The sequence below is a fragment of the Dipodomys merriami genome, unplaced genomic scaffold (genome assembly GCF_024711535.1).
Source record: "Dipodomys merriami isolate MVZ:Mamm:240054 unplaced genomic scaffold, mDipMer1.0.p SCAF_266, whole genome shotgun sequence".
NCBI lineage: Eukaryota > Metazoa > Chordata > Mammalia > Rodentia > Heteromyidae > Dipodomys > Dipodomys merriami.
In genome coordinates this window covers 360,001-376,224 of record NW_027204115.1, presented here as the reverse complement: position 1 = coordinate 376,224, position 16,224 = coordinate 360,001, and the positions used below count along the sequence as shown (strand labels likewise).

The window sequence follows — 16,224 nt, the reverse complement described above, 5'->3', positions numbered from 1 at the left end:
ACAGATGCCCTCCCTCACCCCCCAGATTGGTGACCTCTGATCCCTGCACCCCTGAACTTCCCATTCCCCCTCTTCCTGACTCCCTCACCCCTGAACTTTGCACCCCAGGACCTTGGCTCCCTGATCTTGCCCATGTCCCAGGTGTCCGCCCTCCCCTGACCTCTGTCTCCCCCCTCCTTGACCTTTGAACTCCTTTGCTGGCTGCACCCCAGGACCTTTGCTCTCTGGGCCTTTGACCCCCTCTTCCCAGGAATCCTTGTGCTTTCCCCCCAATGAACTTTGGGGTCCTGGGAACCCCAGGATTGACCATGTTTCCCCCTGCATCTCCCTGACCCCTAACCTCTCCTCCTTGACCCCCAGAACCCCCAAATCCCTACACCTCCCCCTTTCCCCCCTCCCAGGATCCCCTGTACCCCAAGATCCCCTCACCCCCCTCCACCCCTCGTCCAGGCCCCCTCACCTGGTCTGTCTGTCTGTCTCTCTGTCTCTCTGTCCTGTATCTCCAGACAGCACAGCACAGCTTGCGGGCTCCTCTTTTATCCGCCCAGGCCCAGATGTCCCCACCCCGCCACGCTGCAGCCTGAGCCTCAGCTCCGCCCCACACAGCCTGGGCTGAGGGGGGGTGTCAGTGGGAAAAGGAGGGAGGGGAATCAGGGAAGAAAAAGAGGGGGTGGGGGTCGATGAGAGGGGGATGGGGAGACCATGAATCCCCCCACCAGGCCAGGCGGGGAAGGGGGGGATGCTGGGGAGGGGGAGGGAGAAACGGCCGAAGAGAAAGTTCTGGAAGGAAAGAGAGAGGAGGAGGAGGAGGAGGAGGAGGAGGAGGAGGAGGAAGAGGAGGAGGAGGAGGAGGAGGAGGAGGGGAGAGGAAGGGGAAAAGGCCGGACCTGTGGGCTGGGGGGCACAGAGCTGAGAAAGAGGGGGTGTGGGGGGGCGGGGGAGGAGGGGGGATAGACAGACAGACAGAGAGGAAACGCAGCCAGAAAGACAGAGGAATGGAGTCAGAGACAGACACACAGACAGACACACAGATAGACAGAGAGAGACAGAGAGACAGAGACAGACAGACACACAGACAGGCAGATAAACAGGGACAGACACACAGACAGACAGAGAGGGAAAAATAGACAGACACAGAGAGACAGACAGAGAGATACAGACATACAAATATAGACAGACAGACAGAGACAGACAGACAGAGACAGAGAGAGAGACAGACAGACAGACAGACACAGAGAGAGATGAACAGACAGACAGACTCAGAGAGACAGAGACAGACAGAGAGAATGACAGATGGACAGAGACAGAGAGACAAAACACAGACAGAAACAGATAAACAGAGAGAGACAGAGACACAGAGAGACACACAGACAGAGATGGAGAGACAGACACAAATACAGAGAAACACAAGAGACAGACAGACACACAGAGAGGCAGATGAACAGGGACAGACACAGACAGAGAGAGAAAAATAGACAGACACAGACAGACAGACAGACAGACAGAGAGATACAGACAAATATAGAGACAGACAGAGACACACAGAGATACAGACAGATAAATATAGAGACAGACAGACAGAGACAGAGAGAGAGACAGACAGACACAGAGACAGAGAGAGAGATGAACAGAGACAGACATGGACAGAGAGACAGACACAGAGACAGACAGACACAGATAGACAGAGACAAACAGATACAGAGACAGACGGACACAGAGAATGACAGATGGACAGACAGAGACAGAAACAAACAGACAGAGAGAGACAGATGAACACAGACAGACAGACTCACAGACATAGACAGACAGATGGACACAGAGAGACAGAGACAAATACAGAGAAACACAAGAGACAGACAGACACACAGAGAGGTAGATGAACACGGACAGACACACAGACAGAAACAGAAAAATAGACACAGAGCGATAGGCAGAGAGATACAGACAGACAGACACAGAGAGACAGATGAACAGAGACAGACATACAGAGACAGACATGGACATAGAGATAGACAAAGAGACAAATAGAGACCGAGAGACACACAGACAGGGACAGACAGACAGACAAAGAGACAGAGACAAATATATAGAGAGAAACACAGAGAGACAGATGAACAGAGACAGTCAGACACAGAGAGAGACAGACACACAGATAGAGAAAGACAGAGACAGACAGACAAACACACAGATACAGGGACAAACAGACAGAGACACAGACACAAACACAGAAAAATGGAGTCAGAGACAGACAGACAGACCCAGAAAGAGACAGAGAGACAGACAGACAGACACAGACAGAGACAGACAAATGGACAGAGAGACAGACAGACACAGACAGATAACCAGAGACAGACAGACACAGACAAAGACACAAATGGACATAGAGACAGACAGACAGACACAGAGATAAACAGACCGACGGAGAAACAGACAGAAAGTCACAAAGAGAAATAGAGGCAGACAGAAATAGAGATAGACAGACAGACAGACAGACACAGAGAGACAGATGAACAGAGACAGACAGACAGACAGACAGAGAAATAGACAGAGAAACAGACAGAGACAGATGGACAGACAAATGGACAGACAGAGGCAGACAGAGAGACAGACAAATGGACAGACACAGAGAGACACAGAGTCAGACAGGGACAGACAGACGTACAGACAGAACCATAGAGACAGAGAAACGGTAAAAGAGAAAAAAGGAGTCAGAGACAGACAGACGGATGGACAGACAGACAGAGACAAATACAGAGTGAGACATAGACAGAGAGACAAATGGACAGAGACAGATAGAGATTGAGACACACAGAGACAGACAGATGAAGACAGACAGACCCACAGAGAGACCGACAGACGAACAGACAGAGACAGACACAGAAAAATACAGAGAAACACAGAGACAGACAGACAGACACACAGAGACAGATGAACAGACACAAACAGAAACAGACAGAAAAATGGAGTCAGAGACAGACAGACAGACAGACAGACAGAGACAGAAAGAGACAGAGACAGACATAGCTAGCCAGACAGACAGATGAACAGAGGCAGAGACAGACAGACAGAGACAGACAGACAGATACAGAGACAGACACACAGAGACATAGAGACAAATGGACAGAGATAGAGTGACAGACAGACTGCAAAACAGAAAGAGACACAGAGACAGACAGAAACAGAAATAGAGACTCACAGAGACAGACAGAAAGACATAAGAAGGAAGGAGAGAAGGAGGGAAGGAAGGAAGGAAGGAGGGAAGAAGTGGAGGGAATGAAGGAAGGAGGGAAGGAAGGAAGGAAGGAGTGGAGGGAACGAAGGAAGGAAGGAAGGAAGGAGGGAAGGAAGAAAGGAAGGAGGGAAGGAGGGAAGGAAGGAGGGAAGGAAGGAAGGAAGGAAGGAGGGAAGGAAGGAAGGAAGGAAGGAAGGAAGGAAGGAAGGAAGGAAGAGGAGGAAGAGGAGGAGGTGGAGCAGCAGCAGCCACAGGGGGAGGAGGAGGCGCAGGCTTTTCCCACATCTTGGTCTCATTTCCTGCTAATTCCTTCCAGATGTTTCCAGCTTCCTCCAGGCCATGATTCATGCGGGGCCTGCAGGAGAAAAAAAGCCACAGCAGCAGAGGCTTCCAGTTTCCCTGTGCCCCTCCTCCCCCCACCCAGCTGCTGTTCCACATTGCACACAGGAAGGACTCAGCCATCAGCACCCAGCATGGGTGCTGTGGGCCCCGAGCTCGGTGCTTCTCCTAGGCCCTGGGTTGGACCAGGGAGGAAGGAAGGAAGGAAGGAAGGAAGGAAGGAAGGAAGGAAGGAAGGAAGGAAAGAAGGAAGGAAGGGAAGGAAGGAGGGAAGGATTGGAGGGAAGGAAGGAGGGAGGAAGGAAGGAGGGAAGGAAGGTGGGAAGGATTGGAGGGAAGGAAGGAAGGAGGGAAGGAGGAAAGGAAAGAAGGAGGGAAGGAGGGAAGGAGGGAAGGAAGGAAGGAAGGAAGGAAGGAGAGGAGGAGGGAAGGATTGTGTAAGGTCCGCTCCTGGATGGCGAGCAGACTCCACCCTCCTCGCAGCAAAGTCTCCACCCAGTACCTGTGTTACCTAGGCAACTGGGACACCTGGAAGAGGTCACATCTGCATCCGCTGAGGTCACATCTGAATTTGATGTGGCCACACCTTTCCCCGCCCATACCCTACATAAGGCCTAACCCAGGCCCAGACGCTCTCTTGCTCTTGCTCTTGCTGCTCTCTTCTTGCTCTCTCTGTTCTATTCTAGCTCTCTCTCTGTTCTTTTCTTGCTCTCTCTCTTTCCCAGCCATGTGGAGTGCCAACCTTGCCTGGTCCCATCAGGTCTACTGAATAAGCCTAGCTCTTACCTGAATACCACGTGAGTGCTACTGTTCTTACCCCTCTCTCTGCTCTTCTCTCTCTCTTTCCTCTCTTCCCAGCTCTCTCTCTCTCTCATTCCCAGGCCTTTCCCAGCCACGTGGAGTGCCAACCTTGCCTGGTCCCAGCAGGTCTACTGAATAAACCTACCCCTTATCTGAATACCACATGCGTGCTGGTGCGGTTCTTACTCGCCTACCTCTTTTTAAAAACCTAACAGATTGGAGACAAGGAAAGAAGGAAGAAGGGAAGGATTGGACACAGGAAAGGAAGGAGGAAAGGAAGGAAGGAGGGAAGGAAGGAAAGAAGGAAGGAAGGAAGGAAGGAAGGAAGGAAGAAGGGAAAGAGGGAATGATTGGAGAGAAGGAAGGAGGGAAGGAAGGAAGGAGGGAAGGAGGGAAGGATTAGAAAGGAAGGAGGGAAGGAAGGATGGAGGGAAGGAAGGAAGGAGGGAAGGAAGGAAGGATTGGAGGGAAGGAAGAAGGAAGGAAGAAAGGAAGGAAGGAAGGAGTGAAAGAAGGAAGGAAGGAGGGAGGGAGGGAAGGAAGGAAGGAAGGAAGAAAGGATAGAGGGAAGGAAGGAAGGATTGGAAGGAAGGAAGGAGGGAAGGATTGGAGGGAAGGAAGGAGGAAGGAAGGAAGGAAGGAGTGAAGAAATGAAGGATTGGAGGGAAGGAAGGAGGCAGGAAGGAAGGAAGGAGGGAAGGAAGGAAGAAGGGAAGGAAGGAGGAAGGAAGAAGGAAGGAAGGAAGGAAGGAAGGAAGGAAGGAGGGAAGGAAGGAAGAAAGGATGGAGGGAAGGAAGGATTGGAAGGAGGGAAGGAAGGAGGGAATTCATTCATTCATTATTCATTTCCTCCATTCCCTCTCCCCCTCCCCCCTTCCAGGAAGTGTTGGGCAGATTTCCAGGCGTTGAGAAGAGGAAGCCATTGGCTGGGTTCTGGTTGAGTCTGACACACACACAGGAAATCCATCAGCAATTTGTTCCAGAAGCTTCTAGAAGCTTGGTTGGGGCGGGGGGAAGGGAAAGACAAGACCATGCACATGAGCTAATCATCATAATAAATCAACAACAACAACAACAACAACAAGAATAGTCAAGGGACACTGGACCAGTCACCGCAAAGGATCATGGGAAGGGGTGATGTCATCATCCATCCTCAACTTCTCCCATGGAGGAGAATCCCAAGGGATGAACGCAACTGGGTCCCAGATGTTGGGGAGAATGGGGGGGGGAGGAAATAGAAACCAGCCCCAGCCCTGGCTTCTTTCTAGAACCTTCCATGGGTTGTCCTGGAAGCGTCTCAAGTCCTTAGATCAAACAGATCCCCTGGGAAAACCTATCATCAATAGACCATGAGAGGATCAGTATCAATACCAACACCAATACCAATATCATCAATACCCTCCTTCCCTCCCCCTCTCCCCCCAAAAATCATTCCTGGGCCAAGGAAGGGGGGTGGGAGGGTTGGGGTGTGTCTGGGTGGAGGGAACGCCTGCCTGGGGAATGTGCTGAGTTATTCTGAAACCTGGAGCTTTCTGGGACCTTCTGGAACCTTGGGGGAACTTTCTGGAACTTTCTGGATGGATGGATGGTGGATGGATGGGTGGATGGATGGGTGGGTGGATGGATGGAGGATCGATGGGTGGATGGATGGGTGGGTGGATGGATGGATGGGTGGATGGTGGAGGATGGATGGGTGGATGGATGGATGGGTGGATGGATAGGTGGATGGATGGATAGGTGGGTGGATGGATGAGTGGATGGATGGATGGCTGGATGGATGGGTAAATGGATGGATGGATGGGTGGATGGATGGATGGGTGGATGGATGGGTGGATGGATGGATGGATGGATGGATGGGCGGCCCCCATCATTGCTGGTCCGCTCACCTGCAGGTAGGCCAGTGCGCACAGGATCTTGGCGGGCGCGCAGGTAGCTGAGGAGTTCGCCACCAGGCACGTAGTCCATCATCCTGTACAACCAGCGGTCATCGCGCCACGTGGAGAACCTGGGATGGGGTCAGGGGGAGGGAAAGGACACACACGTGAGGTGCTAGGTGCTTGCTGATTATCCAGAGTCCCTGTGGGGAAGTGCTGGGTGCTTGGTACCTGTCCTGAGTTAGTAATAGGCAGGTGCTGGGTGTTTGGTACCTGACTCATGTAAACAGTAGGGAGGTGCTGGGTGTGAAGTCCCGTTCCTGGGTCACCATGGGGAGGTGCTGGGTGCTTAGTTCCTATCCTCGGTCTCCATGGAGAGGTGCTGAATGCTTAGGCTCAGTCCTTGTTCCCCAGGTGGTGGTGCTGGGTGCTTAGTTCCAGTTCTGGGTTACTCTGAGGAGGTGCTGGTTGCTTAGTCCCTGTCCTGGGTCATCATGGGATGGTGCTAGGTTCTCAGTACCTCCCCTGGGTCACCATGGGGAGGTGCTGGGTGCTTAGTCCCAGCCCTGGGTCATCATAGGATGGTGCTGGGTGCTTAGTCCTGGTCCTGGGTTACTCTGAGGAGGTGCTGGTTGCTTAGTCCCAGCCCTGGGTTGTCATGGGATGGTGCTGGGTGCTTGGGAATCATCCTAGGTCACTATGATGAGGTGTTGGGTGCTTAGTCCCAGCCCTGGGTTACTATGGGGTGGTGCTGGGTGCTTGGGGATCATCCTGGGGAGGTGCTGGGTGCTTAGTTCCTGTCTTGGGTCATTATGGGATGGTGCTGGGTGCTTGGGGGATATTGTGAGTCACTATGGGAAGGTGCTGGATGCTTAGTCCCCACTCTGGGTCACCATGGGGAGGTGCTGGGTGCTTAGTCCTGGCCCCGGGTCACCCTGGGATAGTGCTAGGTGCTTAGTCCCAGCCCTGGGTCATCATGGGATAATGCTGGGTGCTTAGTCCTGGCCCTGGGTCACCATGGGGAGGTGATGGGTGCTTAGTCCTGGTCCTGGGTCACCATGGGGAGGTGCTGGGTGCTTAGTCCCTGCCCTTGGTCACCATGGGGAAGTGCTGGGTACTTACTCCTGGATCTGGGGCACCATCGGGAGGTGCTAGGTGCTCAGTCCCCATCCTGAATCACTATGGGGAGGTGCTGGGTGCTCAGTCCTCATCCTGAGTCACTATGGGGAGGTGCTGGGTGCTTAGTCCCCACTTTGGGTCACCATGGGGAGGTGCTGGGTGCTCAGTCCCTGGGTCATCATGGGGAGGTGTTGGGTGCTCAGTCCCTCCCCTGGGTCATCATGGGGAGGTGCTGGGTACTTAGTCCTGCCCCTGGGTCACCATGGGGAGGTGCTGGGTGCTTAGACCTGGCCCTGGGTCACCATGGGGAGTTGCTGGGTGCTTAGTCCCCATCCTGGGTTACCATGGGGAGGTGCTGGGTGCTTAGTCCTGGCCCTAGGTCACCATGGGGAGGTGCTGGGTGCTTAGTCTTGGTCCTGGGTCACCATGGGCAGGTACTGGAGGCTTATTCCCCATCCTGGGTCACCATGGGGAGGTGCTGGGTGCTCAGTCCCCATTCTGGGTCACCATGGGGAGGTGCTGGGTGCTTACTGCTGGATCTGGGGCACCTTAGGGAGGTGCTGGGTGCTCAGTCCCCATCCTGAGTCACTATGGGGAGGTGCTGGGTGCTGAGTCCCCACTTTGGGTCACCATGGGGAGGTGCTGGGTGCTCAGTCCCTGCCCTGGGTCACCATGGAGAGGTGCTGGGTGCTCAGTCCCTGAGTCACCATGGGGAGGTGGTGGGTGCTAAGTCCCTGCCTTGGGTCACCATGGGGAGGTGCTGGGTGCTTAGTCCCCAAAGCCAGGGCACCCAACGGCCTGGTTCCTGCCAGACCACGCCCCCCAGGCCAGCCATCCAATGGCAGCACGCCCAGGCCACGCCCTCAAAGCCAGACTACACAATAGCATCACTGTTGCCAGGCCACGCCCCCCCAGGACCAGCCGCCCAATGGCCTTACTTCCAAGCCATACCCCCAAAGCCAGGACCCTCAATAGCCTAGTTCCTGCCAGGCCATGCCCCCTAGGCCCAGCGGCCCAATGGCCTTACTTCCAAGCCACGCCCCCCCAGCCCAGCCGACCAATGGCATTACGTCCAGCCGCCCAATGGTGTCTTTCCAGGCCACGCCCCCAAACCCCAGCGGCCCAATGGCCTCTGTTCCAGGCCACGCCCCCCACTGACTCTCCTGTCAGCTCCACGCCCTGCAGGCCACGCCCACCGCGACGCCACGCCCATCAGAAAGCCACGCCCTCCAGCGTCCCCGCCTCTTAAAGGCGCCTCGTCCCGGAGGCCTCCACGCACCGACGGTGACCCGGGGGCCGCCCGGGTCGGCGTCCTCGGGGGTCCTGCGCGCTTCCACTTCCGCTTCCGGATCCGGACGGCGTAGTGGTGGCCATGGCGGCGGCGGCGGCGACGCTCCGCGGCCCCGCCACGGCTGCATTTCCGGGCGCGGCCGCCGGCGCCGTCGCATCGATGTCATCAGCCGGCGCCAAGACGCGGGCGCGCATGCGCGCGCTCTCGGCGGAGCGCCACTGCACATGCACATAGGGTTAGCGGGGAAGGGGCCGAACGCTCCCAGCGGAGAGCCATTGCGCATGCGCAGAGGGTTCTTCAGCGGGGACAGGCTGAGCCGGCCTGGCGGAGCGCCATTGCGCTTGCGCACAGGGTTAGGCAGCTGGGAGGGGCTGAGCCAGCCTGCGCCAATGCGCATGCGCACAGGGTTCGTCAGCAGGGAGGGGCCTAGCGCTCCCGGCGGAGCGCCGCTGCGCATGCGTGTCCCTTGGCTGCTTGTTCCCACTGCCCTCCCGCGTGTGGACCCACGGCGCATGCGCACAGGTTGAATCGGCCGGGAGGCGCAGAGCGGACCCTGGAGGGTCGAGTTGCGCATGCGCACAGCGTGAGTCCTCCGGGAGGTGCCTAGGGGACTCCGGAGGATCGAGGTTCCGTCCGCATTGCGCATGCGCACTGGTTGAGTCGTCCGGCACCGTCCGGGCCGAGCGTGTGGTGCGTGCATGCGTGGGATTCCCTCGGTTGGTCTAGTTGGTACTGCGCATGCGTGCCACCTGGGGGGGGGAGGTCCTCCGCGCTGTACCGCGCATGCATGAGCCAGCACGCCCCGTCCCTCCCTCCCCCCCCGCCCCCCCCCCGCCGAGCAGGAACACGCATGCGTGTGCTCCCCGGGCTCTGCGAGGTACGGATCTGCGCATGCGCGGGATTGGGCTGCGCTGCCCTGCAACGCGCATGCGCGGTTCCCAGCGACAGACTGACAGACACAGGGACAGTGAAACAGAGTCAGACAGACACTGGGACAGAGACAGACACACAGATGGACACAGAGAGACACAGACAGATAGATGGACACAGACAGACACAGAGAAGACAGAGACATGGGCAGGCATAGACAGACAGACACAGAATGACAGACAGAGAGACAGACAGACAGAGGCAGAGCCAGACAGACAGGGAATGACAGAGAGAGACAGACACAGGCCGACAGACAGAGACGGACAGACATAGAGCAAGACAGACAGACACTGGGACAAAGACAGACAGAGACAGACACACAGATGGACACAGAGAGAGACACAGACAGATGGACAGACAGACATAGGCAGAGACAGACACAGACACAGAGAAAGACAGACAGACACAGAGAATGACAGACACGAAAGACAGACAGAGAATGACAGAGAGACACAGACAGACAGACACACAGACAGACAGATACTGACACAGGCAGACAAAGAAAAACAGAACGAGACCCAGACAGACACAGGAGACAGAGACAGAGAGACAAAGAGACAGACAGACACAGAAGTCAGAAGTAGACTGATGACAGACAGACAGACCGAGACAGACAAAGACAGAATGAGACAGAGACAGACAGACAGTGAGACAGACATGGACAGGCAGACCAACAGGCAGACACAGACGAGACAGACAGACAGAAAGACAGAGACAGAAGTAGACTGACAGACACAGACAGACAGACAAAGAAAGAGAGAACGAGACACAGACAGACTGACAGAGGAGACAGACAGAGACAGAGAGACAAAGACAGACAGACACAGACATGGACAGGTAGAGACACGCAGACCAACAGACAGACTGACAGAGACAGACAGAAGAAGACACAGACAGACAGACAGACAGAGACAGAGCTTGACCTACTCCATTGAGGTCAGGACTTGGTTCCAAGTCACTCAAGTGTGAAAATGTTAATCCCGCCCATATTTAATCAACATCCATCCACCCATCCATCCACCCACCCATCCACCTATCCATCCACCCATCTATTCACCCATCCATCCATCCATCCATCCATCCACCCATCCACCCTCTGATCCACCCATCCATCCATCCACCCATCCGTCCACCTATCCATCCATCCACCCATCCATCTATCCACCCATCCATCCACCCACCCACCCATCCATCCATCCATCCACCCATCCATCCATCCATCCATCCATCCACCCATCTACCCATCTATCCACCCATCCATCCATCCACCCATCCACCCATCTATCCATCCATCCACCCATCCACCCATCTATCCACCCATCCATCCATCCACCCATCCATCCATCCATCCACCCTCCCATCCATCCACTCATCCATCCACCCACCCATCCATCCATCCATCCACCCATCCATCCATCCTCCATTGAGATGAACACTTGGGTCCAAGTCACTCAACTGTGCAAATGTTAATCCCTTCCATATTCCATCAACAGCAGGACTTGGGTCCAACTCATTCAAGTGTGCAAATGTTAATCCCTTCCGTCTCTCCTCCATCCAGATGAGGACTTGGGTCCAACTCACTGAAGTGTGCAAACGTTAATCCCACCCATATTGTATCAGGACTTGGGTCCAAGTCACTCAAGTGTGTAAATGTTAATCCCATCCATATTCAATCAACATCCATCCACCCACCCATCCATCCACCCATCCACCCACCCATCCCCCATCCATCCATCCACCCTTCTATCCACCCATCTATCCACCCATCCACCCATCCGTCTATCTGTCTGTCTGTCCATCTATGCATCCATCCCTCTGTCTATCCAGGTGTCTGTCTATCTACTCTCTGTCTGTCTGTCCATTCATGGATCCATCCATCCATCTGTCTATCCACATGTCTATCTGTCTATCTATCTACTATATCTATCCACCTATCTGTCTGTCTGTGTGTCTATCTATACATCTCTCTGTCTGTCCAACCATCCATCCATCTATCCATCTATTCATGTATCTTATTTGTGTATCTATCTATCATCTATCCATCCGTCTGTCTGTCTATCCACCTACCAGCCTGTCTGTCCATCCTTCTGTCCATCTGTCTATCCATCCATCTGTCCATCTGTCAGTCTGTCTGTCTGTCCATCCATCCATCTATCCATCTATTATCCATCTATCCATCTGTCTGTCTGTCCATCCATCCACCCATTTTTCTATCCATCTATCCATCTGTCAGTCTGTCTGTCTATCCATCTATCTGTCTGTCCATCCATCTGCCCATCTGTCTATCCATCTATCCATCTGTCAGTCTGTCCATCCATCCATCTACCCATCTATCAGTCTGTCTGTCTGTCCATCCATCCACCCATCTGTCTATCCGTCTTATCTAGCCATCTTTCAGTCTGTCTGTCCATCCATCCATCCATCTGTCTAGGTATCAGTCTGTCTGTCTGTCCATCGATCCATCCATCTAGCTAGCTATCAGTCTGTCTGTCTGTCCATCCATCCACCCATCTGTCTATCCGTCTATCCATGTATCAGTCTGTCTGTCTGTCCATCCTTCCACCCATCTGTCCATCCATCTCTCTGTCTGTCTGTCCATCCATCCACCCATCTGTCTATCCATCCATCTATCCATCTGTCAGTCTGTCTGTCTGGGTGAAGAACTCTGAAAAGGGACAAACTTTCTAGAACCATCTCCTTTCCCCGGGCCGTTGTGTGTGTGTGTGTGTGTGTGTGTGTGTGTGTGTGTGTGTGTGTGTGTGTCTGTCTGTCTGTCTGTCTGTCTGTCTGTCTGTCTGTCTGTCTGTCTGTCTGTACATCCTAGACTTCACCGGTCCATCTGCCATGACCGTTGGATTCAGAACCTTCTAGAACGCGGTGCCGTCTCCACCACCCTATCTAGGACTCGCTGCCCAGTGCTCGGGACAAGATGTCATCTGCTCATACACGTGTGTGCGTGCGTGTGCGTGCATGTGGCCCAGCCGGTCGCCCTGGGAAACGCCCTGGGTCACCATGATGATGATGATGATGATGCCCGGAGTTCACATCCTTCCTGGGTCACCATGATGATGATGATGATGATGATGATGATGATGATGATGATGATGATGATGATGATGAATGGATGGATGGATGGGTGGATGAATGGATGGATGGATGGATGGGTGGGTGGATGGATGGATGGGTGGATGGATGGATGGATGGATGGTGGATGGATGGGTGGATGGATGAATTGATGGATGGATGGGTGGGTGGATGGGTGGATGGATGGGTTGATGGATGGGTCAATGGATGGATGGATGGATGGATAGATGAGTGGATGGGTGGGTGGATGGATGGATGGATGAATGGATGGATGGGTGGATGGATGAATGGATGGATGGGTGGCTGGCTGGGTAGATGGATGGATGATGGGTGGGTGGGTGGATGGATGAGTAGATGGATGGATGGATGGATGGATGGGTAGGTGGATGGATGAGTGGATGGATGGGTGGCTGGCTGGGTAGATGGATTGATTGATGGATTGATGGATTGATGGATGGGTGGATGGATCGGTGGATGGGTGGATGGATGGATGGATGGATGAATGGATGGATAGATAGATGGATGGGTGGATGGATGGGTGGGTGGATGGATGGATGGATAGATAGACGGATGGGTGGATGGATGGGTGGATGGGTAGATGGATGGATGGATGGGTGGATGGATGGATTTGTGGATTTCCCCCCTAGGCCACCAAAGACCTAAGTTCTTCTCCTCCTGTCTCTCTGTCTCCAGGTGCAGAGAAGTTGATCCTCCACATACAGAAGCACAGCATCCCCTTCGCCCTGGCCACCAGCTCAGGGACTGAGTCCTACCAGGCCAAGACCAGCGCACACCGGGAGCTGTTCGGTGCCTTTCACCACGTGGTGCTGGGTGATGACCCCGAGGTCAAGGCCAGCAAGCCCGCCCCGGACATCTTCCTGGCCTGCGCCCACAGGTTCTCCGGACATCTTCCTGGCCTGCACCCGCAGGTTCTCTCCTCATCCCCCCCCCCCCGTCAACCAGGTAAACTGAGGCCTCGGGCCTCGGGTCCACTGCATGGACCACACACAGAGAGACACACAGACAGACAGACATGGACGGATACACAGATACACAGACCAGACAGCCAGACAGCCAGACACAGAAACACACAGATAGACGCAGAGACGGACACAGAGACACAGATAGACACATGGACAAACCAGACAGACATGCAGACAGACAGACAGGCAGATAGACACACAGACCGACAGGCAGACAAACCAGATAGAGACACAGACACAGAGACAGACTCATAGACAGACAGACAGACAGACCACAGAGACACGGACAGACAGACACACTCCGATAGACAGACAGACACACTGACAGAGAGATAGACACACAGACACACAGACACAGAGACCAGACAGATAGACAGACAGACAGACACAAGAGACGGGACAGACACACAGATTCACAGACCTACCAGACAGACCACAGAGACACAGACAGACACACTGATAGACACACAGACAGACAGATAGACACAGACAGACGCACAGATACACAGACCAGGCAGACAGACAGACAGACAGAGCACAGAGACACGGACAGACAGACACACACTGATAGACAGACAGAGAGATAGACATACATACACAGACAGACACACAGACAGACAGACTACAGAGACACACAAATAGGCATATAGACAGACAGACGGATACAGAGACAGACACACACAGATAGACAGACACAGAGACACTTGGCCAGACACAGACAGACACACATACAAAGACAGACAGACAGACATAAGAGTCCAGACAGACAGATACACAGAACAGAACAGACAGACCGACCACAGAGACACAGACAGACAGATATAGGGACAGACAGACACACAGAGACAGACAGAGAGACACGGACAGACACACAATCACACAGACGGATGGACGGATGGAGAGACGGATGGACAGACAGCCCCAGGGGAACAGGGAGGGAGACTCCTTGGCACAGTGCTCACCTGGGCCACACCAGGCCCTGGGTGGGGGAGGCCTCGAAATCACACACAGAACATGCCAGTAGGCACGCCGTGGCTCAACGGTCATCTTCCCTCCTTCCTTCCCTCCTTCCTTCCCTCCTTCCTTCCTTCCTTCACTACTTCCTTCACTCCTTCCTTCCTTCCCTCCCTCCTTCTTTCCCTCCCTCCTTCCTTCCCTCCTTCCTTCCCTCCCTCCTTCCTTCCTTCCCTCCCTCCTTCCTTCCCTCCTTCCTTCCCTCTCTCCTTCCTTCCCTCCTTCTTTCCCTCCTTCCCTCCTTCTTTCCCTCCTTCCCTCCCTCCTTCCTTCTTTCCCTCCATCCTTCTTTCCTTCCCTCCTTCCTTCCCTCCTTCCTTCTTGTTCCTTCCCTCCATCCTTCCTTTTCATCCTTCCTTCCTTCCCTCCTTCCCTCCTTCCTTCTTTCCTTCCTTCCTTCCCCCCTTCCTTCCCTCCAACACTGGGCACCCGGCCCACCCCCCGGCCGACCTCTCACTCCGCGTGTCTCTCTCGCCCTCTGACCCCGCAGTGCCTGGTGCTGGAGGACACGCCCCACGGCATGGCGGTCGCCCAGGCAGCGGGGATGCAGGTGGTCATGGTGCCCAGCGTCCAGCTCGACCCCGAACTCAACGGCCGGGGCCACCCTGCTGCTGCCCTCCTTGGGTGACATACAACCCGAGCTCTTCAGCCTGCCCGCCTTCAACTGACCTGCGGACGGACAGACAGACAGACAGAAGGACACTGGACACAAGGCCAAGACCTGACCCATCCCAGGGCGTCCCTGACCTCTGGAAATAAAGGGAATGAACACAGGAAGTGCCTCACTGAGTCACGAGTGGATGGATGGATGGATGGGTGGGTGGATGGATGGATGGATGGATGGATGGATGGATGGATGGATGGGTAAATGCATGGGTGGATGGATGGGGATGGATGGGTGGATGGGTGGATGGATGGGTGGATGGATGGATGGGTGGATGGATGGATGGATGGGTGTATGGGTGGGTGTATGGATGGATGGGTGGATGGATGGGTGGATGGGTGGACTGGTGGATGGGTGGACGGATGGATAGATGGATGGGTGGATGGGTGGGTGGATGGATGGATGGGTGGATGGATGGGTGGATGGGTGGACCGGTGGATGGGTGGACGGATGGATACATGGATGGGTGGATGGGTGGGCGGATGGATGGATGGGTGGATGGATGGGTGGATGGATGGACGGTGGATGGGGGGACCGATGGGTGGGTGATGGGTAGATGGGTGGATGGATGGATGGATGGGTGGATGGGTTGATGGATGGATGGATGAATGGATGGATGGAGGGGTGGGTGGATGGGTGGATGGATGCATGGGTGAATGGATGGATGGGTGGATGGATGGGTGGATGGGTGGATTAATGAGTTGATGGATGGGTGGATGGATGGGTGGATGGATGGATGGATGGATGGGTGGGTGGATGGATGGGTGGATGATTGGATGGATGGGTGGATGGATGGGTGGATGGGTGGGTGGATGGGTGGATGGATGAGTGGGTGGATGGGTGGATGGATGGATGGGTGGGTGGATGGGTGATGGATGGGTGGGTGGATGGAT

General features: G+C 54.7%; 1 protein-coding gene across 1 annotated transcript; it reads left to right on the top strand.

Moving 5' to 3' along the window:
• The first annotated feature begins 8,937 nt into the window (after positions 1 to 8,937).
• On the top strand, positions 8,938 to 15,433 carry LOC138837205 (pseudouridine-5'-phosphatase-like). The gene is made up of 4 exons (XM_070035962.1): positions 8,938 to 8,980; positions 9,075 to 9,239; positions 13,364 to 13,599; positions 15,158 to 15,433. Exons 1-4 carry the CDS (start codon positions 8,938 to 8,940, stop codon positions 15,293 to 15,295), a joined length of 582 nt encoding a protein of 193 aa, XP_069892063.1. The 3' UTR covers positions 15,296 to 15,433.
• Positions 15,434 to 16,224: the final 791 nt, after the last annotated feature.